The sequence below is a fragment of the Eschrichtius robustus genome, chromosome 4 (genome assembly GCF_028021215.1).
Source record: "Eschrichtius robustus isolate mEscRob2 chromosome 4, mEscRob2.pri, whole genome shotgun sequence".
NCBI classification, from domain to species: domain Eukaryota; kingdom Metazoa; phylum Chordata; class Mammalia; order Artiodactyla; family Eschrichtiidae; genus Eschrichtius; species Eschrichtius robustus.
This window is the reverse complement of record NC_090827.1, coordinates 151822954-151850394: the sequence shown is the minus strand read 5'-3', so window position 1 is coordinate 151850394 and position 27441 is coordinate 151822954. Positions and strand designations below refer to the sequence as shown.

The following is a 27441-nucleotide window of genomic DNA, read 5'->3' as shown; positions in this document are numbered from 1 at the left end:
TGGCGTGGCTCCCTGTGGAGCTCCAGGCTGGGGAGGACGGACCAGGGCTTTGGTCCTCCCTGCTGGGCCAAGGGAAGGCCCGTTAAGTCAGCCCCTCCCTTGCGATGTGACGTCAGGGTAACCTCCCTGAGCAGCGGGCTCGCCAAGGGCCCCTCGGCCAAGCACCCCCGTGCCCGTGCACACGTGGTCCAGACTCAGTAGCCAGCTTCGGCTTCAGCTCCCCTCTCTCCCTGTGGACCCCGTTCTTTGTGCCCCCGCTGGCCCTGCCTTCACTCTGACCCCCTCGTCTTTGGCTTCACAGCACCCCCATCCCGGGACGGGCCAGCCAGCGTGTGGGGCTCCCTCCCCTGCAGAGAGGGGTCCCGGGTGGGGGGTGTCCCGGGGCTGGGGCTGGCGGCGGGCGGGGAGGCTGACCTTGCCATGGAGGACGCTCCAGGACGCGGCTGCACGGTGTGGGTGTGGCGGGCGGAGAGCGCTGGGGTGGCTGGTGGGGTGAGGGGTCGCTGCCCCCCCCCTGCTGTGAGGCCTGAGCCAGCCCCCCCCAACCCAGCTTGCCCCTCTTCAGAAGCCCTCTGAGCCAGGCCTCAGCTGTCGCTCTTCTCCTTGGAGGGACAAGCGGGCGTCCCCTCTGGCAGCCGGCCCAGGCCCTGGCTCTGCCCCCTCACCCTCCCCACTCAGGCTGAGTGAGCTGCTGAGCGAGCCCACCGCCCAGGCGGCAGCGGGGCCCAAATCCCCCCCGGGGGCACTTGCTCCAACTTGGCTGAGACCACAGACCGAGCCCGACTTGGGGGTTGGAGAAGCCCCCACTGACAAGGCGGGTCTGGCCCCTCCCCAGGCCCGAGGCGCTCCTTTGAAATGTCTGAGGACCAGAGCGCAGGGTGATCACCGCTGCCACGGAGCCTCTGCCTGAGCAGCCCCAGGCCCCGGCCCCTCGGCCGCCTTCCGCCCCTCCCTCCACATGTGGGTGCACGCATCCCCCCAAAGCCACAGGCTCCTGGCAGAATGGAAGACACCCCCTCCCCAGCAGGCCGTGAGGAGGGCTGGGTGGTACACAGCCATCAGCCTGGGTGGCCTTGGGCAGCTTGGGCCGGCCCAGGGCACAGTGTCCTCACCCGCTCGGCTCTCTTGGCGGTCAGGGGCAGACCCCGGCAGCCACAGGGTGCCCGGGCCAGGCGAGGTGGGACCGGGGGCGCTGTGATGGTGCAGGTAGAGTCCCAGCCGGCAGGGATGGGGTTAAGAGCGGGCCTCCCAGCCTCCCTCCCATTTCCCTTGAAATGGCTCCCTGGTTCCAGAATGACTCCCTTCCCCTCTTAATCTGTATTTTACGAGTGAGAAGCTTTGCATTATGCAAATCGTTAGATAGGAACAGGTGACATTTCAGCAAAGAACATGAGCGGTGCGGGCCAGCTGGGCGGGCTGCTGATTTAGACATTAGTATTTGTCACCAGGGCGCGGGGGCGGAGGAGGGCTTGGCTATTCGCACCTTAAGGTGGAAGCCGGGGCTGGCCCACACCCTTCAGCCAGGGCAGCCGGTGAGTGGGGAGGCTGCAGCCCCGTGGGGCCCGTCTGCCCAGGCACTGCTCAGGCAGCCCCGGGGGCAGGGCCGGCACAGCCCACTTACAGATGAGGAAACCGAGGCACAGACTGAGGTCGCAGAACCAGCCCCGGGGCCTCCAGCTGGGGTGGGGGGCAGGATGCAAGCCGGGCAGGCTGTCAGGGGCCCAGGTCTCTGTACCCCTCCCCACTGTGCCCACGCTGGCCACCAGCGTCCTGGGGTCCCCCACACCCCTCTGGCTCGCCACGTCCTGGGTGCCCTGGGCCTAGGTCACAGCACCCTCACCCGGGCCCTGGCACCCATGGCCCACCCCCAGGGCTGCACCGCCCATTCTGTGGACCCCTCCTCCGGCTCCACCTCTGCCCGAGGAGCCCCCAGACACCCTACCCTCCTCGCCACACCCCACCCCTGCTCCTCCAGAGCCCAGGGCACCCCCCCCCCCGGCACCTCCAGCAGCGTGCGTGTGCCACGGCCATCCGTCATCCTGCTGTCAACCCACCCACCGTCCATCTCCCCGGAAGTTGTTTGAGAGGAAGTGGGCAGAAAGAGAGTGCGGGGCCGCTGCACTTCGCGGGGAGCCCCAGGCGTGTCCTTCAGCTTTCTGGATGCCTGCCAGTTCTCTCTACCCTCTCCTCTGCCCCCTGAGCCCCGAGCTCTGATGGGCATGAGAAACGGGAACGCCGGTTCTATGGCTGCAGCCGCAGCGTGCCCGTGGGCCTCAGGCCACAGTTGCATTCAAGGCCAATCTGCCCCTCAGGCCTCGGCTGCAGAAGGAGGGTGTGATCTGGACCAGGGTCTCCGCTCAGGCCCTGCAGAGCCTGTCCACGCCACCCCCCCACCCGGACCCAGGTGCTCAGAGGAGCTTCGGGTGGGGTCATTAATGGGCCCCTTCCCTGGGTGGGCCTACCAAGGAGCCCGAACCACCGGCATTCCTGCCGAGAAAGCTTTGAACCCATGGCCTGTATGACCCCAGACAACGTGGAAGGTCTTGCAGCTCACACAGTCCCCCGGAAACACAGGATAGAGGGGGGCTGGGCCCGGGGTCCGGATGGCAGCCCCCGCCCCAGCCGCTGTGCAACCCCGCCGAGAGTGACAGTCCCTGCTCCTCCCCAGGGGAGCAACTCGCCACCGGGAGGTGCTGAGTGGCTCCGGGAGCGGGTACTCATCACCATTCAGGGGGTCCCCTCCGTGCCCTGGTGGGAAGGGAAGGGCAACAGGTGGACCCAGGTAGGAGGGAAGCCAGTACAGCCTGGAGGGGAGCCTCCCCCTCGGGGCCCCCAGACTCCCCCAGCTTTGGGGGGTGGGCAACGCCTAACAGTGTGGTGGTGTCGGGAAACACTTCCTGGGGAGACTTTTGGGTCTTGAGATGGGGCAGAAGCACACACAGGAAGCACTCCGTAGGGAAGGGAGGGCTCAGGGCCCAGAGAAAACTCCACGCTGGTCCCCGTCCCCACAGGCCTCCCCTGAGCTGGACTGCCGCCCCGTGGCCCTGTCCCGCACAGTAAGGGCAGAGGTCACGCTGCCGGGCTCGCTGCCGTGGGAACTCCTGGGTGCACCGCGCGCCCTCCGGGCGTCTGTGGGACCTGCCGAGGGACACGAGCCCGGCCCGTATTTGGAGGGCACTCGGTAGGAGAGAGCGGACCCCGTGGGCCCTCACACGCGGCAGGGTGTATCCGCGGTCACTCAGCAAACGCGGTGAGCCCGGGCAGCGCCTCCGGGGGTGGAGGACAGCGGGCCCTCCCGGGTGGGTCGCGCGCCACGCAGCGAGGGCCCCGGTCACAGCCGGGTCGGTGTCGGCCGTGTGGGCTGAGCGCCGGCGGGGGTCGCGTCCCCCACCCCTGCGCGGGCAGCAGGTCTCCCCTCCCCTGCGGTCAGCCGTCCTGCCCGCGGGTCCCTGGGCCCAGACGGGAGCAGCGCCGACCCCTCCCCCGCGGGGCCTTGGGTCTTGGAGGGCGGGCAGAGCTAACCGCGCAAGCTGACCCGGCGTGAGATCGCGCGGCGGGAGATCTTGAGACGGGGCCGCGCGGCCACCGGCCGGGGGCAGACGCTCCGAGCCGGGGAGGGGGAGGAGCTCCAGGCGGGGGGGGGGGGGGGGGGGGGGAGCCTGCGCTGAGGCTGGGGGGCGGGGTGGGCGCGGCCGAGGGAAGGGGGTGGCCCCTCGGAGAGGCTGCTGAGACCAGAGCCGGGAGGTTTTGGATGCGCAGCGGAGGGGGGTTTGGGGGCAGGAGGGCTGCCCGAACGCCGGTGCCCCCAGCCTGAGTGCAGCCTGACGTCGCAGACGGGTCGGGGGAGGGCGAGGGTCCTCACGGAGGGTCTCGCAGACTCCGGCCCAGCGGCCTCGTGGGCCTGCCTGTATGGATGCAGGAGGGGAGGGGAGGCCGAGGGTGAGCCTCGCTGGGGCCCTCCTGTGCCCTCATCCGCAGGAACCTGATCCCGGTACCTCCAGGCTGTCCCCAGAGAATCCCTGTGCCACACCTTCCCAGGCCTGTTGCCAACTGGGACCGGAGGAGGGGGGCCGCCCCGTCGTCCACTGCCTCAGTGGACCTGCTCCCACATCATTCCAAGCTGTCCTTGGGGTCGGGCAGGTGAGGATAGGCTCCATAAAGCGGCCAGAGGTGTCCGTCCAGCCCAGCTCTCCATCTCCATTCTCCCAGGAGCCCCCAGCCCACGGAGGCCAGCGCCTTCACCAGCCCCTGCCCTAGGCTGTAGGGTCAGGGGCTCCCCACGTGCTTGGGTCCCCCGCACCCCGAGCCCCCCCCCCCCGTCCCTCTAGCGAAGGGTAGGCATCTGTCCTGGCACCTCCCTTCCAGGAGCACCCAGCGCCACAGTGACATTTAAGATGAAAAGGCGAACGCTGTCCCTGCTCTCGCCGCGAGAGTAGTGTCTAAATTAGCATGAGAAAAGGAAAGCCTCTCCCTTATCACCTGGGAGTCCTCCAGCCGGCTCCCCGTCCAGACGTGCCATCCCATTGTCTATTGTCAATAATCACTTACTTTCAGGCTCATAAATGTCATTCTTGGGGTGCTCATAAACAGCCCCGGTACCTTTTTAAATTAGCAGGTAGAGATATTTATGGGTTTCTATTAAGGGTGATGGGTGGGGGAGTCGCAGGAGGGGACTGCAGAGCTCTAGGCAGGGGCCTTAGGGAGCCCAGATAGGGAGAGACGTGAGGGTGCCTCAGGAGCCCGGCCCCCCACCCCAGCCACCTCCACAGCCCAGACACCCATGACTCCTGCAGCTCAGCCTGGGTGTGGGGGGAGACCTACCTGAGGCGCTTGAAGAGTGCAGGAGGGTGAGATTCAAGGTAGGGGGTCCCCAGCACCAGAGGAGCAATCAGAGCCCCACTCACTCATGGGAGCCCCAAGCCCCATCCCTGCAAGCGCCTCGCCAGGCCTTGCAGGGCAGGTGGCGGGATGGGAGGTGACAGTTGGTGGACCTGAGAGGGCTCCTCACAGGCGTGGGATCACAGCACACTGGTGACTCTCTCAAGCGCGCGCGCGCGCACACACACACACACACACACACATATACACAAACCCCCCACGAGCTGGAGGGCCCGCCTCTGACACACACACACACACACCCGAACCCACCCCCCATGAGGCCCCCTGCCCTCCCCTCCCCCTCCTCCCCAGCAGCCACTCCACACTGGAGCCAGAGGGATTTTTTTAAGCTTTATTTTGGAACAATTTTAGATTTAAAGTCACAGATAGTACAGAAATTTCCCATACACCCCACCTGGTATCCCCTCACCTCTCACCTTCGTTACAGGGTACATTTGTCACAACTGAGGACCCAACACCGTCACGTCATCCTCAACTAAGCCCAGACTCGATTCGGATTTCCCACGTCCCTACCGACGTTGCTTTTCTGGTCCAGGACCCCCTCCTGCACCCCACGCCGCCTCCTGGGCCCCTGTCTCTCCTTGTGTTTCAGGCCCTGACAGCTTGAGGACTGGCCCGGTGTCCTGCAGGACGCCTGGTCCGGGCTGGCGGAGAAGACCAGGAGGTGACATACTCCCTTGTCACTCCTCCCAGTGGCAGAGGCTCTGCTGGGTCCCGCCATGGGGCAGTGTACCCTCTGCCCTCCCGGCCCTGAGCCTGGATAGGTCACTGCGCGCAGCCCCCACTCATGGGGGGTTAAGCTCCTCCTCCCAGGGGGTGGGTCTAGTACATTTCAGAGAGAGCCCACCAGGGCCCCACGCATGCCTTGCGGCCCTGATACCTTGGCACCATCTCCCCTGAACCCATCCCCCTCCGTGCCCGGCCTCTCTGGACCCGACTCCTGCTCCCGGGTCCTGCCCTGGTCACCCACCGCAGGCCCATCTGCTCTCTTGCTGGTGTCCGCCCTCGTGGAGTGGCCAGGACTGTCGCCGGCACGCTGGCCCTGCACCAGGCTCAGGGCCGCCAAGGGCAACAACAGCAAGGACATTATTGTTACTCAGGGCGTGTGCGAGTGTGCTGGCCCTGTGCAAAGCTGCCTCCATCTCATGACAGCCCTGCGGGCAGAGGCCGGGGGGTGGTAAGTTGGGGGGACCGTGGATGGGCCGAGTGGACAGATGGCGGTCAGGACAGCGGAGGCTCAGAGCAGCTGGGCGGGACCACATGAGCCAACTCGTGGCCCGGGAAGTGGATGCCCGCAAGCTCGGGCCACGTGGCCCTGTGGCCACAAGGAGATTCCATCCTCGCTTCCCTCCTGCAGCCTCAACAGGTGTGACGTGAAAGGTTAGAAACGTGTGATATGGACAAATACGGACAGATTCCAGGCTGGCCTCCCACAAAGGTGTCCGTGGGAGGCTCTGAAACGACGGCCTCAGACTGTGATTCTGCTTTTCTAATCACAAGTGAGAACGGTCACCCCACACGGTAAAGGGGCCCCATCCACCCCACAGCAGGAGCAGCCACTGCCCACCCTGGCCCTGCCAGGGGGCAAGGATACAGTGGTCACCTGGCCGAGCTGCCTTCCTCCTCAGGATAAAGACAGGACTTGGGTGCGGCATGGGCTCCTGGGCTGCGTCTGGGCCAGTGACAGTGTCACTGGAGGGCCTCACCCTCTGCTGCAGCCAAGGAGGGATGGGACAAGCCATGTCCAGGGGGTGGGGTGTCCCAAGGGCAGCTGTGGGAGCAGGTTGTGGGGAGCCTGGGGGCCCAGACAGTGTCTCCCCCAAGTGGATAGGAGGTGGTCTGATGCGGGGGTCAGTCTCCCGTCCCCACCCAGGAAGTGGCTTGGCACCCTTAGGCCCTACATGAACAATCTCCCGTCCAGCCAGGCTGCATTAGTGGGAGCTGGGCCCCGAGGGTGGGCTGGGAGAGAGAGACTGCCCTGTGGGCGGTGGGAGTGCAGCTGGCCACCTGCAACCCCAGGCTGGAGGGACCGGCCCACCTGCAGCTGCCCCAAGGGGTGGGGTCGCCCTGGGGCAGCTCAGGAAGGTCCTCTGTGGGTTTGAGCCCCTGGGGGCCTGGGCTCAGCCTCACTCCCACCGGCAGCAACAGCATTGCCCCTGGGTGGCTCCCCACTCCCGCATCTGAGATTCCACCTTAAATGGGTTTGATCGGCCCGTGCACCGGTGAGCGCATGCTAATATTGGCTCCAATAAAGAGCAAATCAGGACCCAAGTCGACTCTTCTTATCACGCAGTCAGAACTGATGGCTGCAGAAGTCGTAAAGATCCCATTTAATCTTGTGCCTATCTATCACTGCGGACGTCTTCACCCTCTTTGTGCTGGGGTAATATGTGCTCATTACGAAAGCAAAACAGATCTGGCATGAATAAACGCAGGATGAAGTGCTCACTTGGAATGTGACAGCATGATCAGTGGCGGCAGTAATCACAGAGAATCGAGGGCTAAATTATTCCATAACCGTGATTTGAGGGGACAGCCCGGAGCACCCCACAGCCGCCAGCGGCAGCGGTGACGTGTCCTGATAAAACATCCTTCCCAATTTACGGGGCCGCGCTTGACCAATCTGCCGTGGCGTGAGCGCTGTCTAATCATGCCATCAGCTCCGCGAGAAGGGGCTCAATTGGGACTCAAATGAAAGGAGATTGGAAAACTACCCTCAATTGAAATTACATTTGTAAATGAGGCAGAGTTTTCTGTTCAGAGTGTGAGCCTCACGGTAAATCTGCCTGAGGAGTCGTTGGGGGCGGGGCTGGGCGGGGGGGGGGGGGGGTGGCGCAGGGGCAGCCGGGATGCTGCCCGTGTGGGGTGCGGGGAGGGGGGCGTGTGGGGCTCCGGTTTGGGGAGATGCCTGGAACCGTGCTGGCCCCGGGGTACAGCTCCAGGCAGAAGGACGGGTTGGGGCAGCACGAGGGGCCCTGGGCAGCATCTCTGAACTCCACTTCACATCTCTAAAGTGGGGTGCCAGGTGGCCTCATTGTGGGAGGGGGCAGGACTGCTTGGCAGAGCCTTGCGAGGGCACCCCGCCCCGCCCAGAAGGCACGTGCCTGCCTGCCCCTCTGTCTCTGGGCGTCTCCCTGCAGCCTGTCTGCCTGTCCCCTCTGGTCCTCTCTGACTGATGGGGGGTGGGGGGCACATCCTCCCCCAGGGGGTGGGGCTGAGGCTCCCTCAGAGGAGGCAGCAAGGAGGAGAAGGCACAGCCCAACTCAGGGGCTGGGGCCCAGATCAGTCTGACCCGCCATGTGTCCCGTGTCCTAAGCCCACCTCCCAGCGCAGTGGGCTGCACACTTGCTGGCGACACTGAGCAAGGACAGCCGTGCACAGGTGCAGGGAGAGAGGAGGGGAGGGGAGAGCTGGCCCTCGGCGTGGCCATGAACCCCCAGGAGGACGGCACACCCAGGCTGGGGGCGACTGAGGGCCGGACTGGAAGCTGCCTTGATCCCCAGACGGTGGCAGGAGTGGGAGTGGGGAGGGGACGCCGGCGCGGAGAGGGGAGAGCTCGTCAGCAGGCCAACCTGGGACCAGGACAGCTGCTGGCCCCATGGGCTCAGTTCAGAGCATAGCCCCTCTGTGCAGTGCCCTCCGGCTCAGGGGTGGCCTCGGAGGCCCCAGCCACCTGCAGGAGACCTGGACGGCCTGGCGTCCAGCCCAGCTCTGTGCCACTGCGGGGCCTGCAGGGGCTGCCGCCCTGCCCGCGAGTGGCCCTGAGCAGGGAGGTGGGCAGACCTCCAGGCAGGGGCCTTTATGTAAATCAAGGCCTAATTAGCCCATCCGGCGTTTGTGTAGAATATCATTTTTTTAATTACCGGCGCTGTGCAGGTTGGGCTGCTGCCTGTTGTAGGGCCAATTACCATAAATCCCCCGGCAACAGTTAACAATGCTGGGGGCCAGCCGCACCGATTCCCAACGTTATAATTATGCTCCGCGCTTGTTAATTGGCCTATCTGACTCTTTACTTTTCATGCTGCTCATCTGCTCATTACGCAGCCATTTAATTCAATTAGCACCTTAATTAGAGGAACAGTCTAGTCCAATGTCGGGCCTTGTCAGGGAGCCGGCCTGATGAGCCGACAAACAGGCGGGCGCCGCCAGGCCTGGGAGGCAGCGGGGGGCCTGGGGGGGCCGGGGGCGCAGCCCGCAGGGCCCGACCAGGCTGTCCAAGGTCCCCTCTGCCCTTGGAGCCCCTGGGGCCTGGAGGCCACTGAGTGATTCCAGCCCAGCCCCTGTAGCCCCCGACCACGACCTTCGGCTGTCTCCAGAGGTCCGCCCCTCCTAGCCCGGACCCCCCTAGGACCAGCCCCACAGCTGGACTGTCCCGGCTGGGTCTCCTTTTGCGCCACTCTGTCGGAATCTTCATTGCCTGCCCATTAATTCTGCTAATTAGAATTAAATGAAGCGTGCTAAATTGCTAGATTAACCAATAATTGAGCAGCCGCCACACTAAAGCTGAATACCCGCCGGCGGCCGCAGCCCCCCTGCCTCTGCACACCAGGGGCTGGGCCCTGCCAGCCGGGCAGGCGGAGGCCGGGGATGCCGCCCAGACACAGGGCAGCAGGACCGACCTCCGCACCCTCTCCAGGCGCCCCTCCCACCGCAGCCGGAGACCCCGCAGGCTGAGTCGTTGCCCGGCAGACCCCACAGAGGCGGGCAGGACGCACCGGTGACTGTGATCGTGGGTCGTGGGTCGTGGTGAGGGTGTGAGTGTGTGCCCGCGGGGGGCAGGAGCGGACCGTGGGGGTGAGTATGTGTAGGGGGAGCAGGCGGACACCGGTGTGCATGTGCCCAAGTGTCAGCAGGTGAGGGGGTGTCCACGTGTGCGTGTGAGGGCTTGTGCGTGAGAGTGGGTGTGAGCGTGGGTGTAGCCTGGAAGCCCCGCAGGGCCTGTTGGCGGGCAGGAGGTGGGGGGACCCTCAGGGTGATGCCCCCACCCCACCACCAGGCCTGGGGCTGGCTCTCTGGGAAGACCCTGAGGAGAGAGGGGTGCTGCTGGGGGCCGTTACCCAGCTTCACTGGCTCAAGAACAACCAGAGCCACCAGCCTGCCCACGTGCTCTGCATCCCAGGTGAGCGCTCCCCCACCCCCACCCCCCCACCCCATCACCCCTCCACCCCCCTCCCCACACCCAAACCCCCAGCCCACCCCCATCACCCCTCACCCCTCCACCCCCCTCCACCCCTCCACCCCTCACCCGTCCACCCCCTCCCCACACCCAAACCCCCAGCCCACCCCCATCACCCCTCACCCCTCCACCCCCTCCACCCTCTCCACCCACCACCCCACACCCAACCCCCCAGCCCACCCCCATCACCCTTCCACCCCCACCCCCCACCACCCCTCCACCTCCCACCACCCCTCCACCCCCCACCCGAACTCCCAGGGGCAGGACAGGTAAGGAAGGTGCCTAAACCACACGCCCCTCCCCCCACCAGGAAGGAAGGAAGGAAGCTAGGGAGGGGGTGGGGGGAGGGGAGGGGGCGGGGCGTGGTCCAGCCCTCCTGTCCCCCCACGCACCCGCAGGCGCAGAGAGAGCGAGTCCCCCTGAACCCCCCCCACACGGCCGCCTCCCACAGTCCCTCCCAGCCCAGGGGGGCTGCCCCCATGAAGTTCCCTGGGGTTCGGGTCCCCACCCCGAGCCCCGGCTGCCCCCTGCCAGCCTGGCGCGCCTTGCCCGCTACTGCGCTCCCCGCCCCCTCCCGGGACCTCGCAAACCCTCCTCCCACCAGGAACCCGCCCAGCGCGTCTCCAGGGGGCCCCCAGGTGGCCAGCAGGGCCTTGCACCAGGGCACCGCGCCGGAGCCCCTCGCAGCCCCTCCGCACCCCAGCGCCTCAGGGCCCCCAGGACACACCCCCGGCCGGGAGGCCAGCACGGCCCCCCTTAGGCGCCAAGCCGCCCAGCCTCGGCACCCCCAACCCCTGTGCCCAAAGCCGGGGTCACGGGTGGGTGCTGCCACCAGAGGACTGAAGCTCCCGTTTAAGGCGACGTACACGCTGCGTGACCGCGGCAGGGTCTCCACATGCCGGTGCCTCAGTTTCCCCGCCTAAGGGCCGCTGGGAGGACTGAGCGAGTTAACGGTCAGAACGCCCAGAGCAGGCCTGGCATGGGGGAACCACGCGTGTCCCCCCACCCACCCGGCTGGGAGCACAGGGGCCCAGCCGGGCCTGCGGGGAGGGGGCGCCGCGCCTGGGGGCAGAGCCGAGGCCGACCTGGGGGACGACCCCGCGCCCGCCCGCCCGCGGCTGGACCCGGGCGCCCAGGTCTCGGCTGCCCGGACATCCATCCCTCAGGCAAGACACGCGTCAGGGCCTCCGCTGTAAACTTCCTCCTAACAGCCGTTCCTGCAGCCGCAAGATATTGACTCTGAGGAGAAACAATGGCACGAATAAAATAAAAATAAAAAAGTTAATTATCCTTTGTGTTTGTAATTTAATTAAAGCTGCAGTAAAGTTTTACTGTTTTTCCAGGTGACGATGTTTAGAGCCCCGAAAAGCTATTTGTGCTGCTGAGATTAAAGTGCATTTGAAAATGTTCCTCCAGTACTTTCACATTTGTTGATAGATTTTTAAATTAAACTTTAAATTGTAATCTAAATTACCTCCAACAATTCATGGTCCCTGTAATGAACTCCCACCGTTCCCGCTGTCATCCTTCGATGATGGAGTGTGAGTGGCGCTCCCGTGGCCGCCAGCCCAGGAGCTGCCGCCCAGCTGGAGCCAAACTGAATCCTCGGGAGGCCGGGCACTGGGCCAGGGGCAGACGGTCACCCTGTCGCCCTGGCCGGTCCGGCAGGAGCAACAGGCCTCTTGTCGCGGTGATGAAGTGCCCCCCTTCCCTCCTCCGGGGCCCCCGTGCCCGCTGCAACCCTGCCAAGGGCATCAGGCAGAAGCATCCAGAACCCCATGGGCCACCAGGCGGCAGAAAAGGGCCCCTGGAGCTGAGAGGACAGCTCGAACCAGAACCCCAGGCTGGGCAGTGGGACAGGATGGAGAGAGAATGTCCCTGGGCCGAGCGGGCAGCCCCCTCCTCCAGGCAGGCCTCGTGGCATGCATTGTGCTGGGGGTGCTTCCCAGACCCAACAGAATTTAATAATTATGCCCCCTCCCTCACGGTGATGGTTGGGAGGGGGGAGAAGTGGCAGTTAAAAGCTGAAAAGAAACAAAATCCAGTCTGAATTTTTATTTTCTCCAAACATGTTCCCAACTTGGTCGTTATGTTGGTTACCTGATTTCCTTTTCCTTATGATCCTGCCTCATCTTTAACTGTCACTGGAAACCCAGCTGGGCGTTCAGTGTGTGTCTGTGTTTCTAGGTATAGACAGAGGGAGCCAACTGACCACCTGAAAATCACATGTGGGGGGAAGCTTGGCCTTTCCAGCAATCCCAGAAATGAACCCCAGAGCAGCAAGAGATGCCGTTCTCGTTGGATATTTTAGCACGTAGGGTTTATTTGATGGCAATGGCGTCCCTGCCATCGGGGGCGTCCTCCAGGTGGGTGACGCTCGGGGAGCAACGTGATGGCCTGACTGGAGGCTGGCAACCGTTCAGCCCTCTGAGGAGGCGTCGAAAGTGACTGAACGACCAAGAACAAAGAAGCCAGGAACAGCAGGGTGACCATGGCAGACCCTGCGCTAGTCAGGGTTCTCCAGAGAAACGGAACCAAGAGGATGTATAGATATAGATGTATATATAGGTATACATAGATACAGGTATTATATGTATATTGTGTGTGTACACACACACACACACACACAGAGTTATTTTAAGGAATTGGCTCCTGCGATTGTAGGGCTGATAAGAGTGAATTTTGCAGAGCGGGCTGGCAGGCTGGAGACCCAGGGAAGAGTTGAAATTGCAGCTCAAGTCCAAAGACCGTCTGGAAGCAAAACTCTCTCTTCCTCGGGGGAAGTTAATCTGTTTTCTTTTATTTATTTTAAGGTCTTCAGCTGCTTGGATGTGGACCACCCAGAGTGGAGGGCAATCTGCTTCACTCAAAGGCTGCTGATTTAAACATTACTCTTATCTAAAAAATACCTTCACAGGGACATCTCGACTGGTGTTTGACTAAGCAACTGGGACCGTAGCCTAGCCAAGTGGACACATAAAATTGACCATCACGGATCCAGTCTCAGTCTGCTCTGGCTGCCGCAACAAAATGCCACAGACTGGGACCTTAGACAACAGGACTTTATTTCTCACAGTCCTGGAGGCTGGAAGTCCCAGATCAGGGTGGCAGCCAGTTCAGTTTCCCGTGAGGCCACTTCCTGGCCTGCAGACACACAGCAGAGGGAGGGAGCACGCTGGTCCCCTCCTATCAGGGCACCCATCCCACTCTGGGCCCCACCCTCCCGGCCTCCTCTAACCCTAGTCACCTCCAGAGGCCCCACCTCCAAATGCCATCACCTTGGGAGTTAGGGCTTCCACATTTGAATTTGGGGGGACACAAACATTCAGTCCATAGCAGACCCCGTAATTAATCTTCAGCCACGGATAATCACAAAGCTTCCTGGGAGGTGTTGGGAGACAGCCGTGGGGAGTAAAGAAGGGGCCCCGCGGGGTTCTGAGCACTGGCCACACGGTTGACCTTGAACCAACCAGACGTCTCCGCCTTGAGGGCACCTTGCCTCCTCTCCTCTGTGCAGAAAAGCCAGAACCATCCTTGGGCCAAAGTCTGGAGCTGCTTTCACACCTGTCCAGCGCCCTCAAGAGCCATCAAGCACCGTCTGCTCAAAAACACAGGAGCGGGACTTCCCTGGCGGTCCAGTGGTTAAGACTCTGCACTTGCATCGCAGGGGGCGCAGGTTCGATCCCTGGTCGGGGAGCTAAGATCCCACATGCTGCTCAGCGTGGCCAAAAAAAAAACCAAAAAAACACGCAGGAGCCCCAGAGGCAGGTCAATCCAGGCGGGAGGGTGTCTGCTGCCCCACCGCAGGCTCTGGCTGAGCACCCTGGCTCGCCTGGATCTGTGAGGCTGAGACCCAGGACAGTTTGTTCCACTGTGATCGTTCCTCAGTTCCCAGGTTCCTGAGATGCTGGGTTAGTTAACGGGTGAGAGAGGGGCTCCAATGCTCAAGCATTTCTGCCTCGTGGACAAGCCACCCCCGCCGTCAGGGTGGCCCGTGATTTGGGAGGAATCCCTCCCTCCCTCCACCTCTCCCTCCTTCCTTTCTGGAAAACTTTGCTGACACGTGTCCAGGACCAGAGCTGAGCTGGGCCCTGGGATCCTACAAGGGAGCCAAAGCTGGCCCCTCCCCGGGGCCGGCGGCCTCTGGGAGGGCTCTGGCAGGCGTAGGCAGCAGTGTGCTTGGACCACACTGTGGGCGGGTACCCGACCCAGAGACTAAGCGGCACCGGCCTTGGACTCACCGCCCGGAGCGCCAGGCTGGGGGCGGTCCGTATCCTGGGCCCGGGAGACACTGGGAGGGCTTCCTGGAGGAGACGAGCAGGAGCTGGCCGTGGCAGAGGCAGTGGGCTTCCTGACTGACCGAGGGAGGCGCCTGTTCAAGGGCCAGGGTCAGCTCTGGCTGTGCACCCGCCGTGCCGGGGCCGTTCTGAGCCCTGGGGCCCGGACCCTGTGATCAGGGAGCTCAGGGAGCTGAGTGTCGTGGGGAGAGAGACCAGATCCACAGTCCATTCAGGCACAGGCTGCCTATAGACAGAAATTATGGGGCAAGAACGGGTCTGTCTGGAAATGCAACCAGAGAGGGCTTCCTGTAGGAGGAGGGCCAGCCGAGTCCAGGCCCCAGGACCAGTGTGAGCACCGAGGAAGGAAGAGGGCTGTGCAGCCCCACCCCAACCCATCCACTGTGACTTCTCGGGCCAGGATTCCTAGTGTGAGGTAGGCAGTGGGCTCCGTCTGGGGTCAGGGGTCAAGACAGCCAGGCCGGGCTTCCCTGGTAGCTCAGTGGTTAAGAAACCACCTGCCAATGCAGGGGACACGGGTTCGAGCCCTGGTCTGGGAAGATCCCACATGCCACAGAGCAGCTAAGCCCGTGCGCCACAACTACTGAGCCTGCGCTCTACAGCCCGCGAGCCACAACTACTGAAGCCTGCGTGCCTAGAGCCCGTGCTCTGCAACAAGAGAAGCCACTGCAATGAGAAGCCCGCGCACCGCAACAAAGAGTAGCCCCCACTCGCTGCAACTAGAGAAAGCCCACACGCAGCAACAAAGACCCAATGCAGCCAAAAATAAATAAATAAAATAAATAAATATATTAAAAAAAAAAAAAAGATGGCCAGGCCCTTGGGAAAGGGTCCCAGGAGCTGGGTCCACGTCACAGGAAAGCCCCTGCCTCTTTCAGGCACAGGACCAATGGCCCCCAGTGTCCTACCCCTGTGACTCAGGGGCCCAAATCGACAAGGACTGGCCCCCAGGGTCCCGGTCCCCCGTCCGCCCCAGGGGGCCCCACATCAGGGTCCTCGGTCTCTGGGGACCTGCCGTTGCCCACAGCGGCTCCCGCACAATCAGGGCTCCACCCGGCCCTTTCCCCAGCACCGGTTCAGAGCCAGCATCTAGTCACCCCTCTTTGGGGCTGTTTCCTCTCCTTCAGGCCTGGTCACTGATGAGTGGCCGCAGGTCCCCCTGGAAAGCTGGGAGGAGGACGTAGGGTGCGTACTTGCAGCCTTGGTGCGGGTCCCCCTCTAGAGGCCCCCTCGGTCCAGGGGCTCTGGGCCGGTAACCGTACTCAGGTCCAGAAACCGGGGAAGAGGCTGTGATTCTCCACTGAGGACCCCAGCAGGTTTCCGGCCAGCAGGCCTCGTGTTTCTCTTGCTGTCAGATCAGATGAGACTCCAGGAAGCCGCCCATGTTTCCTGGGGGGGGCCTCGGAAGGTCTCTGGGGGCCGAGGCTGCACCAGAAAGTCCTGCCACCCACCACGGTCGACGTGCCACCTGCCTCTGACCATTAAGTCGGCACTTGGCCTCCGCTGTCTGGGTCCTTTGTCCCCCTGCCCCAAATCAGAGAAGGCCCCTCAGTGGCAGGGGAACCCATCGCCACAGTCACCCGAAGGCCATGCGCCCACCCCTGGGAGGGGCAGGGCTTCCCCGACGGCGCCTTCAGGCCAAGGACCCCGGGGGCACCCTCCACATCCAGACCCTCATGCCTCCTTCACAGGACTCAGACTGAATCATGGCCGCGGCTTCCCCGCTTCCCTGGCAGTGGGCTCATTGCCGGAAGCCGAGTGCAGAGGGGTCCCGGGGGCTCACAGGGAGGCCCGAGCCTCCTGCAGGGGAAGGGCGGCCACAGCCGAGCGCAGCCTGGTAAGCGGAGGTCAGGGCCTGCGGGGAGAGCCCAGGACCCTGAAATGTGGGCGGGGACCCCGGGCATGCGGCTCTGCAGACCCCCGAGCGCTCTGGGCTTGAGAAGTAGCCTTGCGTCCCTTGTCAGACCTGGCACTTGTGTCGTGTGGAGACCCCACAGAGGCCTCCCCCCGTGACGCCTGGGTGCCCACTGAGGAGGGGGCCCATCTTGCCTTTCGGCTGCCAGGACAAGGGCCTTGCTGACCCCCAGGTAGCCCAGCTGCAGGTTCTGGAGGACAGACGGGGGCAGAGACACGCAGACTGGCCGGATCCAGGGGAACCCCTGGGACTGGATTTGCGGGTCTGAGATCAGGGCCCAGACTGGACAAGCAAGGATGCACTGACTTGGGGTCCTTTGTTGGATTTAACATCCCAGCGAGGACCAGGGCAGGGGCAAGCTCGCTGCTCAAGTGGTTCCCAGGAGCCCAGACTCAGAGAGTGGGGACACCTGGCCTTCCTGGGAGGTGGCGGCAGAAGGGGTAAAGAGGCTGAGGAGGCGGGCGTGTTGCAAGGGACACACCGTGTGGGGCAGAGACCCAGGACTGTGGTCCATGGGAGGGCCCAGCGGACTCCGTCGCCACGGCTGTCTGTCAGGAGCCGGCTGGGAGCAGACCAGCATCACGGGAAGGTCAGGCAGGTCGGCAGGGGCATCCCCTGCAGGCCAGGGGACGGGACAGGGGAAGGAAACCAGAGAAGCTGGGTCCCAGGTCTGACCGTTGTCGGAGGGAGGGACAGTGGGCAGAGGGCTTTGGGCTCAGCTCTGAGGACAGTGGCGGGAGCCTGCGTGTCCCCGGCGGGACTGGCCATGTGCGCTGGGCTCACGCGCCCGTCTCTGTGCCTGGTCTCGAGAGGGTAACACGCCGCTGGCACCAACCAGGCACTCTGCATAAATGACATCACTGAATTCCCACCCCTCCACCCCGTGCATGACCGGGCACTATTACCGCCCACGTCACAGACGGGGACGCGCAGCCGGTCCGCCTCCTTCTCGCCTCCCGTGGCCGCCTGGACGGAGCCGGCCCCCGACACCACACAGTGACCCTCACGCCTTGGGGCCTGGTGACTGCGCCCTCAGAGGGGCCAGCGGAGCCCTGAGCCTGGCGCTGAGCGGGAAATGCTGGGCCATCCCCCGCTGGCTCCTGGGTGGACGCCCGCTGGCTCCCCCACCTTCGGCCAGGCTGCTGTTGAGGATGCGCTGCAGCCAGGCGGGGCCTCCCGCCTGTGTCCCCGTCCACACCCAGAGCTACGCGCAGTTACCCGAGTTCTGCTTCTCTGGGGGGCATGTTGCTCTTCCCGTGTGTGTCCTTCCGGTCCCAGGAGAAGCTGAGTGATTCCTCGCTCACTCAGCGGCTACCAGGTCCCTCTCAGACTCTTTTCCTCTGCCGGTCTTTCTTTTTGAGGGCTCGTCTTTCTCAAGGTAATGTAGTAGTTTCCTGTATGTTCTCTCCATCTGTTAGCCTGATGCCCACTTGTTAACATGGTCTATGGAATCCTTCCTTCTGATATAATCAAATCCATCCATTTTTCACCTTATGCTTTGTTCTTCTGGAGAATTGAAGAAATCCTTTCCCGCTCAAGGTCGCAAAGACACTCTCCAGCATTTCCTCCTGCAGTTTTATCATTTACGTTTAGATCTCTAGCCTCTTACACACAGGTTCCCCTCTGTATGTGGCATGAGGTAGGGACCCTATGCTCCATTTTCCATAAAATGAGCCAGATTTCCCGATATTTGTTCCAATTTCTATTGCTGCATAAAAAATTATCCTAACACTTCGGGGCTTAAGGCAAGCATCTTGTTTTGGTCACGTTTGAGCTCCTGGAATTTGGGAAGGACTCATCATGCGTTGCAGTCAGATGCCAGGTGGGGTGCACAGCCGGCTTGGTCCCTCACATGGCTGGCCATTGGCGCTGGCTGTCTCCTGGGATCTCCGCTGGGCTTCTACATGAGTGCCTACCTGAGACCTGTCCAGCATGGTGGTCTCAGGGTAGACAGACTTTGTGGCTTGTGCCTGGCTGCCCCCAGAGCAAGTGTCCCAAGAGAACAGGCAGAAGCATGGCCTCCTCTGATCCAACTGTAGACGCTCTGTGGTGTTATTTGTCGGCGTTCTGTCAGTCATAAGCAGGTCACTAAGACCAGTCCAGGTTCAGGGCAGGAGACAGACCCTACCTCTCAGTGGGAGAGTGTCAAGGTATTTGCAGAACTGGTTTTTAAAAACACTATTCTTTTTTTTAAAAAAATCTTCTTTTTCCAAAGATGTACTATATCAGCTCTGTCACAGATCAAGTTGCCACAAATACGTGGATTTGTTTGGGGGAATCTGTATTTAGGGTTTGGGGAGTTTATCTGGTCCAGTGCCACTGCCATACAGTTTTCTTCCTATGTCTTTGTAGTATATTTTAATAACTGTAGGGCTGTCCCCCTTCTCTTTGTTCTTCCTTTTCAAAAATGTCCAATGTTCTTGTATCTTCACTTTTAAGTGTAACAAATGAGAATTTGTTTTGATTTGAATCAAATCATATTTAATTTGTAGATTAACTGGCAACTTTATGATGTGAAGTCAGCCGTCCACACACATGACAGACCTCTCCTTCCATTCATGCTTTTTACTAGATTTGGGACTTTCAATTTTCTACAAAAGGATCTTATACATTCTCTTTAAGGTTAAAACCCAGGCACTTTATTGTTTCAAAGCTATTGTAATGGTTCCTGTTCTCTATATTTTCCAGCTAGATACTATTGGTTTGGGGGAACACTAATGATTTTTGCAAGATAATTGTGATAGTTTTACAAATATGTCCACAGATTCTTTGATACTCTTCCCTTCAAGAGATGGAGCTCAGGGACTTCCCTGGTGGTCCAGTGGGTAGAACTCCACGCTCCCAATGCAGGGGGCCAGGGTTCGATCACTGGTTGGGGAACTAGATCCCGCATGCATGCCACAACTAAAAAGTCTGAATGCTGCAACTAAAAAGATCCCGCATGCTGCAGTGAAGATCCCAAGTGCCGCAACTAAGACCAAGTGCAGCCAAAATAAATAAATAAATATTTCAAAAAAAAAAGAGATGGAGCTTAATACCCCTCCCTTGGAGTGTGGGCAGTGCTTGGTGATTCACTTATGACCAGCATGTGATGGAAGTGGCAGTGTGACATCTGAAAGTAGATTATAAAAGACACTGTGGCATCCTCCTTCCCCCTCACTCTCCCGCTCTCCCTCTCTGATCACTTGTTTGGGGGGAGGCCAGCAGCCGTGTCATTCGGACATTCAAGTAGCCACATGGACAGGTCAACGTGGTCATGAAATAAATCCTCCCACCAATGCCAGCAGGGAGCTGAAGTCCTCTGACGGCAGTTATGGGGTCCACCATATTGGAAACGGATCCTTCAGCCCCAGTCAAGTGTTGTAGCCCCAGCAAATGTTTGGTCTCCACTTCATGAGAGACGGAGCCAGAGGCACCCAGCTAAGCTGCTCCCAAATTCATGACCCACAGAAGCTGTGAGATAATCAGTGTTTGTTGTTTTAAGCTGCTGATTTTAATTTGTTACGCAGCAATTGACAACTAATACAATGATCTTGTATCTGTCAGTTTTGTTAAATTCTCTTATCAGTTCTAATGATTTGCCTGTTGGCTTTGTTGTGTTTTCTATGTAGGTAATCACATCATCTGCTTAGAATAAGTTTGTTTCTCTCTTACCAGTCCAGTAACCTCTTACTTATTTTTTATTGTCTTACTCCATTCTTCTTGGTGACTAGTTTGAGCAATAGAAGTGATATGTCCTTATCGTGTGCATGTGTTTAATAAGAGATTTATTATAGGGAATTGAGTCATGCAATTATGGAAGCTGACAAGTCCCAAGATCTGCAGTCAGCAAGCTGGAGACCCAGGAGAGGCGATGTGTTGTCTGGCTCAAGTCTGAAGGCCTGAGAACCAGAAGGGCCAGTGGTGAAACTTCCTGTCCGAAAGCTGGCAGGCTCAAGAACCAAGACAAGCCAATTTTTCCATTTGAGTCTGAAGGCAGAAAAAGACTGATGTCCCAGCTTAAACAGTCAGGCAGGAGGAGTTCCCACTCATTCAATATTTTTGTTCTGTTCAGGCCTTCAGTTGATTGGGTGAGGCCCACTCACATGGGGAAGGGCAATCTTCTTCACTCAGTCCACCAATTCAAACGCGAATTTCATCCAGAAACATCCTCACAGACACGCCTGGAATCACGTTTGACCGAATATCTGGGCACCCCACAGCCCAGTCAAGTTGACATGTAAAATTAACCGTGATAATGATCAAATCCTCTTTTTGCAGGGTGGGTGGGTAGATCTAGTCAGATTATAACATAATTCTTCTTTTTAGTCCATTCATGAAGTCAATCACATTGAAAGATTTTCTGAAGTTGAACCATCTTTGCATTCCTGAAATAAACCCATTTGATATTTTTCTAAATATAGAAAAAATTTAGGGCTTCCCTGGTGGCACAGTGGTTGAGAATCTGCCTGCCAATGCAGGGGACACGGGTTCGAGCCCTGGTCTGGGAGGATCCCACATGCCACAGAACAACTAGGCCCGTGAGCCACAACTACTGAGCCTGCGTGTCTGGAGCCCGTGCTCTGCAACGGGAGAGGCCGCGACAGTGAGAGGCCCGCGCACCGCGATGAAGAGTGGCCCCCGCTCGCCGCAACTAGAGAAAGCCCTCGCACAGAAACGAAGACCCAACACAGCCAAAAATAAATAAATAAATAAATAAAGCCAGAAAACATCTTTAAAAAAAAAAATGAAAAAATTTAATATGCACTTGGAGTTGGTTATATTTTATTTATGATTTTTTATTGAAAATGCTTATAATTGTCTTTTCTGTTCTGATTTTGGAATAAGTGTATTGCTAACCGATAAAATGAGGCGAGAGACTTTTCCTTATTTTGTATCCTCTGGAAGAGTTTTCATAAAAATGATTTATCTTTCTTGAAGTTTTTTAGTGGAGAATTATTTGTTTCCCATTTCAGGTTCTTTAGTGGATTTTGGTCTATTTAAGTTTTCTACTCAGTCGTGTCAATTTTGGCATTTTATATATTTTTAGAAATTTATCCATTTTATCTGTATTCTGAGTATATGTGTAGGCGTTCATAATTTGCCTTTATTATTTTTTTAGCTATTTTCCATTTTTCTTTCTTTGTTTACTTTATTTCCTTCTTCTCTCTTCTCAATCTGGCCAGAAGTCTGACTGTTTGTTATATTGATAAGGACTGAACAAGTTTTAGCTCTGTAAATCTTTTCTGGCTTTTTAATGTTAAAAATGTTCTCTAGTTCATTGATTTCTGCTCTTATATTTATTTCCATCTTATTTTTTAGATATATACTTTAGTTTTTTTATAGCCTCTTGAGCTGGATACTTAGCTCACTTATTTTCATTCTTTCTTTTCTGATAAATGTATTTAAAATCATAATTTTTTCTTTTCTTGTTGCTTTAGGTACCTCCCACAACTCTTAACTTGCAGTGCTTTAAATATTTTATAATTACCTTATGATTTTCTCTTAAACCAAGGCTTATTTAGTACTTAAGGTTTTTCCTTCCTAGACATCTGGAATTTTTTTCACTATTCTTTTATTATTTATTTCTTTGCATTACTGTCAGAGAATACAATCAGTATTATGTTGATTCTTTGAAATTTATCACATTTTCTTTTGTGGCTATAATGAGTGGTCTGCCTCCAGTTTTTGATGTTTGAATGCTGACAGCTTTTAAGCCTCTCCCCTCCCTCTTCCCTTTGTGTCTCATATCTGGACAAAATGACAAGAAAGCCTGGGTGCTCCCTCCTCTGATGCTGGTGGGAGATGCAGACCACACATGGGAAGTTTCACCCCAGCCCCAGCCCCTAACCACAATAGAAACATCTTTCCTTGGTCTCTCAAGTGATTTCTGACTTGCTTGGGAGGCCTGCACTGCTCTCCTCAGAAACATCAATTATGCAAGTAAACCAAACCTTTTCATACCCCCTTGTTGTGTGTGTGTGTGTGTGTGTGTGTGTGTGTGTGTGTGTGTGTGGCTTCTTCAGTCTCAATATTTGAACCAAATTTGTGGTGAGGCCTGACTGCCTCTGCAGATAGCCATAACAGTGACCTAGCACATAGCCTATTTTTGTGAATAATAAATTATGCACAAAAGAACCCATATTCTCCATGTGATACGTAAATTGATAGGGAAATAATAGATGTAATTTAATTAATTTACTATACAATTCATATTTAAATACTGTATCTATACTGACTTTTTGTATATTTAATCTATCATTTTATAAGAGGAGTTTGTTAAAAGTTCCAACTACTATAGTTTAGTCATATATTTCTCCTGGTAATTTTCTCATTTGTAGTTTTATATTTAAGATTATATTGTTTAAAGGATATATATTTATAATTATTATATCTTCTTGATCTATTATTCCTTTGAATCAATGTCTAATATTCTTCTTTGTCTCATGATTTTTTTGACCTTAATTCTATTTTGTCTGATACTAGAATTGCTACTCCAAATTCCTTTTGGTAGCTTTTTTCCATCCCTTGATTTTCTTTCTTTCTTCCTTTCTTTTCTTTCTTCTTTCTTTCTTTTTTCTTACTTCTTTTGTTTTTGTTTGGTTTTGTTGTTGTTGTTGTTTTGTGTGTGTGTGTGTGTGTGTTTTTTTTTACTTTATAACTCTCTGTATTTTGTGAAATTTCATAACCAGCATATATTACTTTATAATTAAGTTTTTACAGTTTGTCAAATTAAAAAAAAATGGGAGGAAACAACACAGAGAGCACTATATTGTTAGTGCTCTTTTACATGCACTTCCCAAGAGGAAACTCCATTGTTTAAGAAGAGCCAGTTCTTCTCTCATAAGACTAAGACACAGCTGTGTGCCTGGTGCTGCCCGGGGTGGTGAGGAAACAGCCCGCAGAGCTGTACGTAGCAGCCCTCAGTGGAGTTGCTCCATCCAATGACAGAAATCTCTGGAATCTTTGAGAAATAATTCTACCTGCTAATGCTCAAACTATGACAAACAACTTCAAAGCTGGAGGTTCACAGACACCAGGTTTTTCCTCAAAAACCAGGTCAGCACATGGCATTCAGATGCTCACCTGTGTACCTTCAGATCCTGCTGACTGTGGTCCCACACCCACAACACTCTGGCTCCTGGCAGCAGCTGTCAGCTAAGGGGACCTGCTCCAGCACAGGGTCCCCCTAAGCCTCTCCCGACTGCAACACCTGGACTGCAGCTGTTGGAAACCCCTGCCCTTAACTGGTTGCTTTTAGATGCATGGAGGCCAGGCTGAGATTTCAGTGAGAGCCTCTTTGGCTGCTGGAGGATCTATGGCTGCCACCCCAGCAAGCCATGCTTCATGTCCTAGAGGTGCTGCTCTGGTCCGTGGAGTGGAGAACTTTGTAGCAGCAGCACTTACATCTCCCATCCAAACACTGCTGTTCTGGGGGTCCTTGGTATCCTTGTACTTCTTCTCGAATGTCTTGTCTCTGAGGGAGACAATGTTTGCAGCAAGGACTAGGCGAGATCCTCCCTCCAAAGGAGAAGTTGCTTTAGACATTGCAAAGGCTGTTGTTCAGGGGGCACTCTTACTACCTTGGTGCCTCTTCCATCCTTTGATTTTCAATTTTTCTGTACCTTTTCCTTTAAAACGTTCCTTCTCTAAGCAACAAACTGCAGCATCTTGTTTCTCATCCAATCTGTGAGTCTCTGCTTTCAATCACTGAGTCTAACTCATTTATATTTATTGTACTCATTTTATATTAGGGTTGATTTATGCCATCTTGTGTGTTTTGTCATTTCTATACTTGGTTTACTTTTTTCTTTTCTCCTTTTCTACTTCTCCAGGGTTGCAAAGATCCTGCCTCTCCCCCTTCTCCATGCAGGTTGGTCACTCTCTGGACACACTGTGGCCTCTGCCCTCCAGGATCCTTGATCCACCTAGAAAAGCCAGCCATCCCTGCATTTGCCAGGAATGGAGTTGAGAGAGTTCACATGTCCTGTGATGGCGTTCCGGCAGCAGGTGCCAGCCAGGATGTGGTGAGCTAGCGAGGACAGGGTGGCAGTCAGTCTTGTTTCCCATGACACCTGCAGAACAGTGCCCACTAGCACACCGAAGGCCTCAGTTTATATTACTGTGAGTGAATGAATGAAAGAATAAGTCCTCATTTTTTTTGGACACATGACCTGCCCTGTGTCCACCCCACCTGTGGCTCCTTCCAGGTATGGATTCAGGATCCATCCAGGGGCCTGGGAGTCCCTGGAAGGAAGAATGTGAGCCCCTGCATAGGTGGCCAGGGAGGGGCCTCAGCAGAGGGAGGAACCAGAGTCCCTGGATTAGGACCTCAGCAGGGGGCACACTGATGCAGATGCTTGGTTGGCAGCCCCTCACCCCACGCCCACCCCTGCCTGGCAGCCAGCGCGGGTGTTCAGAGCCTCCTTCTGGGGTGCAGGGCAGGACGAGAAGGCTGACCAGGAGGAGAGCTGAACAGGAGAGCAGATATTTAAGCCCAAGGCCATCAGTCGCCCCGGCCATGGGCGTGAGCTCAGCACCAGGCGCTGGATGATAAATGGATGCTATTTTTAAAGGGCGACGTGGCAAAGATCATTTCTATTTGTTTCTGTGGGGTTTAGTCTGGGCCGCTGTACCTACGTATTAATGCTACTCTCTGAGGAAGATAAACGGGAAAGCTGAGCCCTGAACCCACCCGATACCACCGAGCACCACAGGGGAAAAAATGCCGCGTAATAATCTTGTGAAGGTTTTCTAAATTAAGACCAAACAGATGACCCTCGGTGTATCGCCCGCATCAGCCACGTCCGTCGCCGTGCTCCCATCCGTCTCCCCAGACAGTGACAGCTCCACGATGCAACCTTGCAGCCTGGCGACCTGTCGCCCCCACGTGGCCTGGGGTGTGTTCAGCGTGGAGGAGAGACCACACAGATCATCCCCAAGTTCACTGGAGGGAAGGGCTTCCCAAATGTGGGGCCTGCGTGGTCCCGACCGGCCACGATTTGCTCCTTCCCGGGACGCTCACTCAGTCGGGTGAGGGTTCTTTAGAGGGCCCCGAGGCCACTGAGAAACAAGCAGCTGCGTGACGGCCCCCCGCACCCAGCGCCTACACCCCTTGCTCTGGACTTGGCCTTGTTCCTCCCGATGCACAGTGCCCAAGTTCCCACACCCCCGGGCCCAGCTCCCACTCCCCAGACCAGGCCAGGCCACAGGACCCTCAGTCTGGAGGACACGGGGTCCGAGGGGCAGGTGGACGGCAGCCACAAGTTGTCGGGGTGCCCAGAGGGAGGAGAGACCGGCTGCTGGAGCGATGCCCGAGGCCGGGGGCAGGGCCCCCACCCTTGCCCACGTCTGAGGTCAGGGCTACCCTCCAGGGGCGCTGGCCACAGCGGTCAGCCCACAGGCCATGGGAGCAGGGCCTCCTGGAAAGGGCCCACCTGCCTGGGTGGGGTGCGCCCTGAGGCAGGCACATAGAATAAAGGCTCAGGGCCGGCGCACCTGTGCGAGGCTGGCCCTTGGGCTGGTGTCTGCTCCCGGGGGCCCAGGGGCCAACACCCTCCCGCTGGACACTCCCGATTGCTCTCCACTAACGGCGGCCGGCTCTGCGGGTAGGAGCCACCCCCTTAGGCCAGAACCCAGGGCCGTTGACGTGGGGGGGTGAGGGGTTCTCTGACGAGGCGGCAGAAAGCACCCTGCCCACGCAGGCCCCGGACCTCCAGGAGAGATCGCTGCCTTGTCCTCGGCCGGCAGCGTCCTTCCCCCCGCGCCCCTCCAGTGCAAGTGAGAGATAAAAGACGAGGGGGCTGGAGCAGGGGGTGGGCAGGGAGCATGGCTGAGGCCTGGGAGAGGCTGCCAGCCCGCCCTCCCGCTGCTCCGAGGGTCAGGCCCCTCCTCCTGGCTCTCCCCGGCCCGCGCCTGCCCCTGGCCTCGTGGAAGCAGCTGTCGGGGAGGCTTTAGGGGGTCCATTCTTCCTTCCAGTCAGCTGGGAGTGTGCGGACAGGCTCTTCCAGGGCCATTCGTCATCCCACGGGTGCCGCCTTTGGGTTGGCACTGGTCCCAGGGGACCTAGGACGACCCACAGGCTGTCCCCACCCCCAGGTCCTGGAAGAGCCCAGAGGAGCGCAGGGGCCCGACTGAGGCCTGAGCCCACCCAACTCAGAGGGCAGGACCGGGTGGGCCAGGGGCATGGACGCCCCATCCCACCCTGGGCTGCACGCAGGCTGCTGTCATGATGCTGGTGGAAGTCACCGCTGCGTCTCACAGGGCCTGCTCTGCTGGCAGGGGGCCCACCTGGACCGGGCAGTGAGGGACGGAGTGGTGGGGACACAGGGAACCCTCCCCAGATGCCTGTGCCAGGCCTAATAGGGGGCAGAGCCGCATCAGCCCCTCCCTTGCCTCGAGGGAGGCCCAAGGCAGGCGGCACCCCCAGTCCTGGCCTTCTCACCCCTCTACCAGCTGATGGGCCCCAGCTCGGCCAGTTGGCATTGGCACCCTTCCCGAGAATCAGAGTAGTTCGCTGCCCACCCTCTGAAGCGGCCCCCCCAGCACCCACCTGTTGCCCTGCTTCCTAATGCAGAGTCCTGACGGCCTCGGGATGCAGACCCCACGGGTACCACGTGCCCACGTCTGGGCACCAGGCTGGCACACCCTGGAGACCGAGCGGACGGAGGGGTCCTTGCAGGCTGGAGCAGGTGGCAGCGAGGGGATGAGCAGGCACCGGGACGGGGTCCCTCCAGCCTGGGTCAGCCCCTCCTAGCCCCCAGCGCAGGCCTCGTGGTGTCCAGGGGGCGGCCGGACGCTCTGCGGCCTGCAAGCCTGAGGGTCAGAGACGCACCTACACGCCTCCCCATCAGCAAGACCTCCTCGCCCGCACAAGGGAGGGAAGCTTGTCCCCATGGCTGAGGGCTGGCACCTGCAGCCGGGAGCCCCATGGCCCCTCCCAGAGGTGTCCGAGGTGCGTGCAAGCTCGGCCCGGGGCTGCCCCTCGGCACTCCACCCCGTACTCCGGCCTGGCCCCCTCGGTAGATCAATAGCTTTGGAAATCTGAAAAGAGCCCAAACAAAGAAGTGGGCTTGTAAGTACCCAGCTTGTATCAGCTGATAAATGGGCCCCTCTTTAAGGGACTTATCTCTTTAGGGCTCGCGGGATGAGGGATGGCGTCATTTGTCCTGTTG

The 27441-nt window shown here is 58.4% G+C and overlaps 1 protein-coding gene across 1 annotated transcript; it reads right to left on the bottom strand.

The window, feature by feature from the left end:
- Positions 1–3234: 3234 nt before the first annotated feature.
- On the bottom strand, positions 3235–5986 carry LOC137763558 (basic salivary proline-rich protein 4-like). Its single transcript, XM_068542015.1, has 4 exons — positions 5780–5986; positions 5413–5543; positions 3536–3905; positions 3235–3420 (listed from the first exon to the last, which is right to left on the bottom strand). The coding sequence occupies exons 1-4, from the start codon at positions 5984–5986 to the stop codon at positions 3235–3237; spliced, it is 894 nt and encodes a 297-aa protein (XP_068398116.1).
- Positions 5987–27441: the final 21455 nt, after the last annotated feature.

What these genes read in the sequence shown, in the direction of transcription:
- LOC137763558 (XM_068542015.1), bottom strand. Translation starts at nt 5,986, where the DNA reads ATGTCCTTGCTGTTGTTGCCCTTGGCGGCCCTGAGCCTGGTGCAGGGC. An exon ending in GGACCAGAAAAGCAACGTCG is followed by an intron (nt 3,906 to 5,412) that starts GTAGGGACGTGG and finishes GCATCCATACAG; the next exon opens with GCAGGCCCACGAGGCCGCTG. An exon ending in GCCGCGCGATCTCACGCCGG is followed by an intron (nt 3,421 to 3,535) that starts GTCAGCTTGCGC and finishes GGCTGACCGCAG; the next exon opens with GGGAGGGGAGACCTGCTGCC.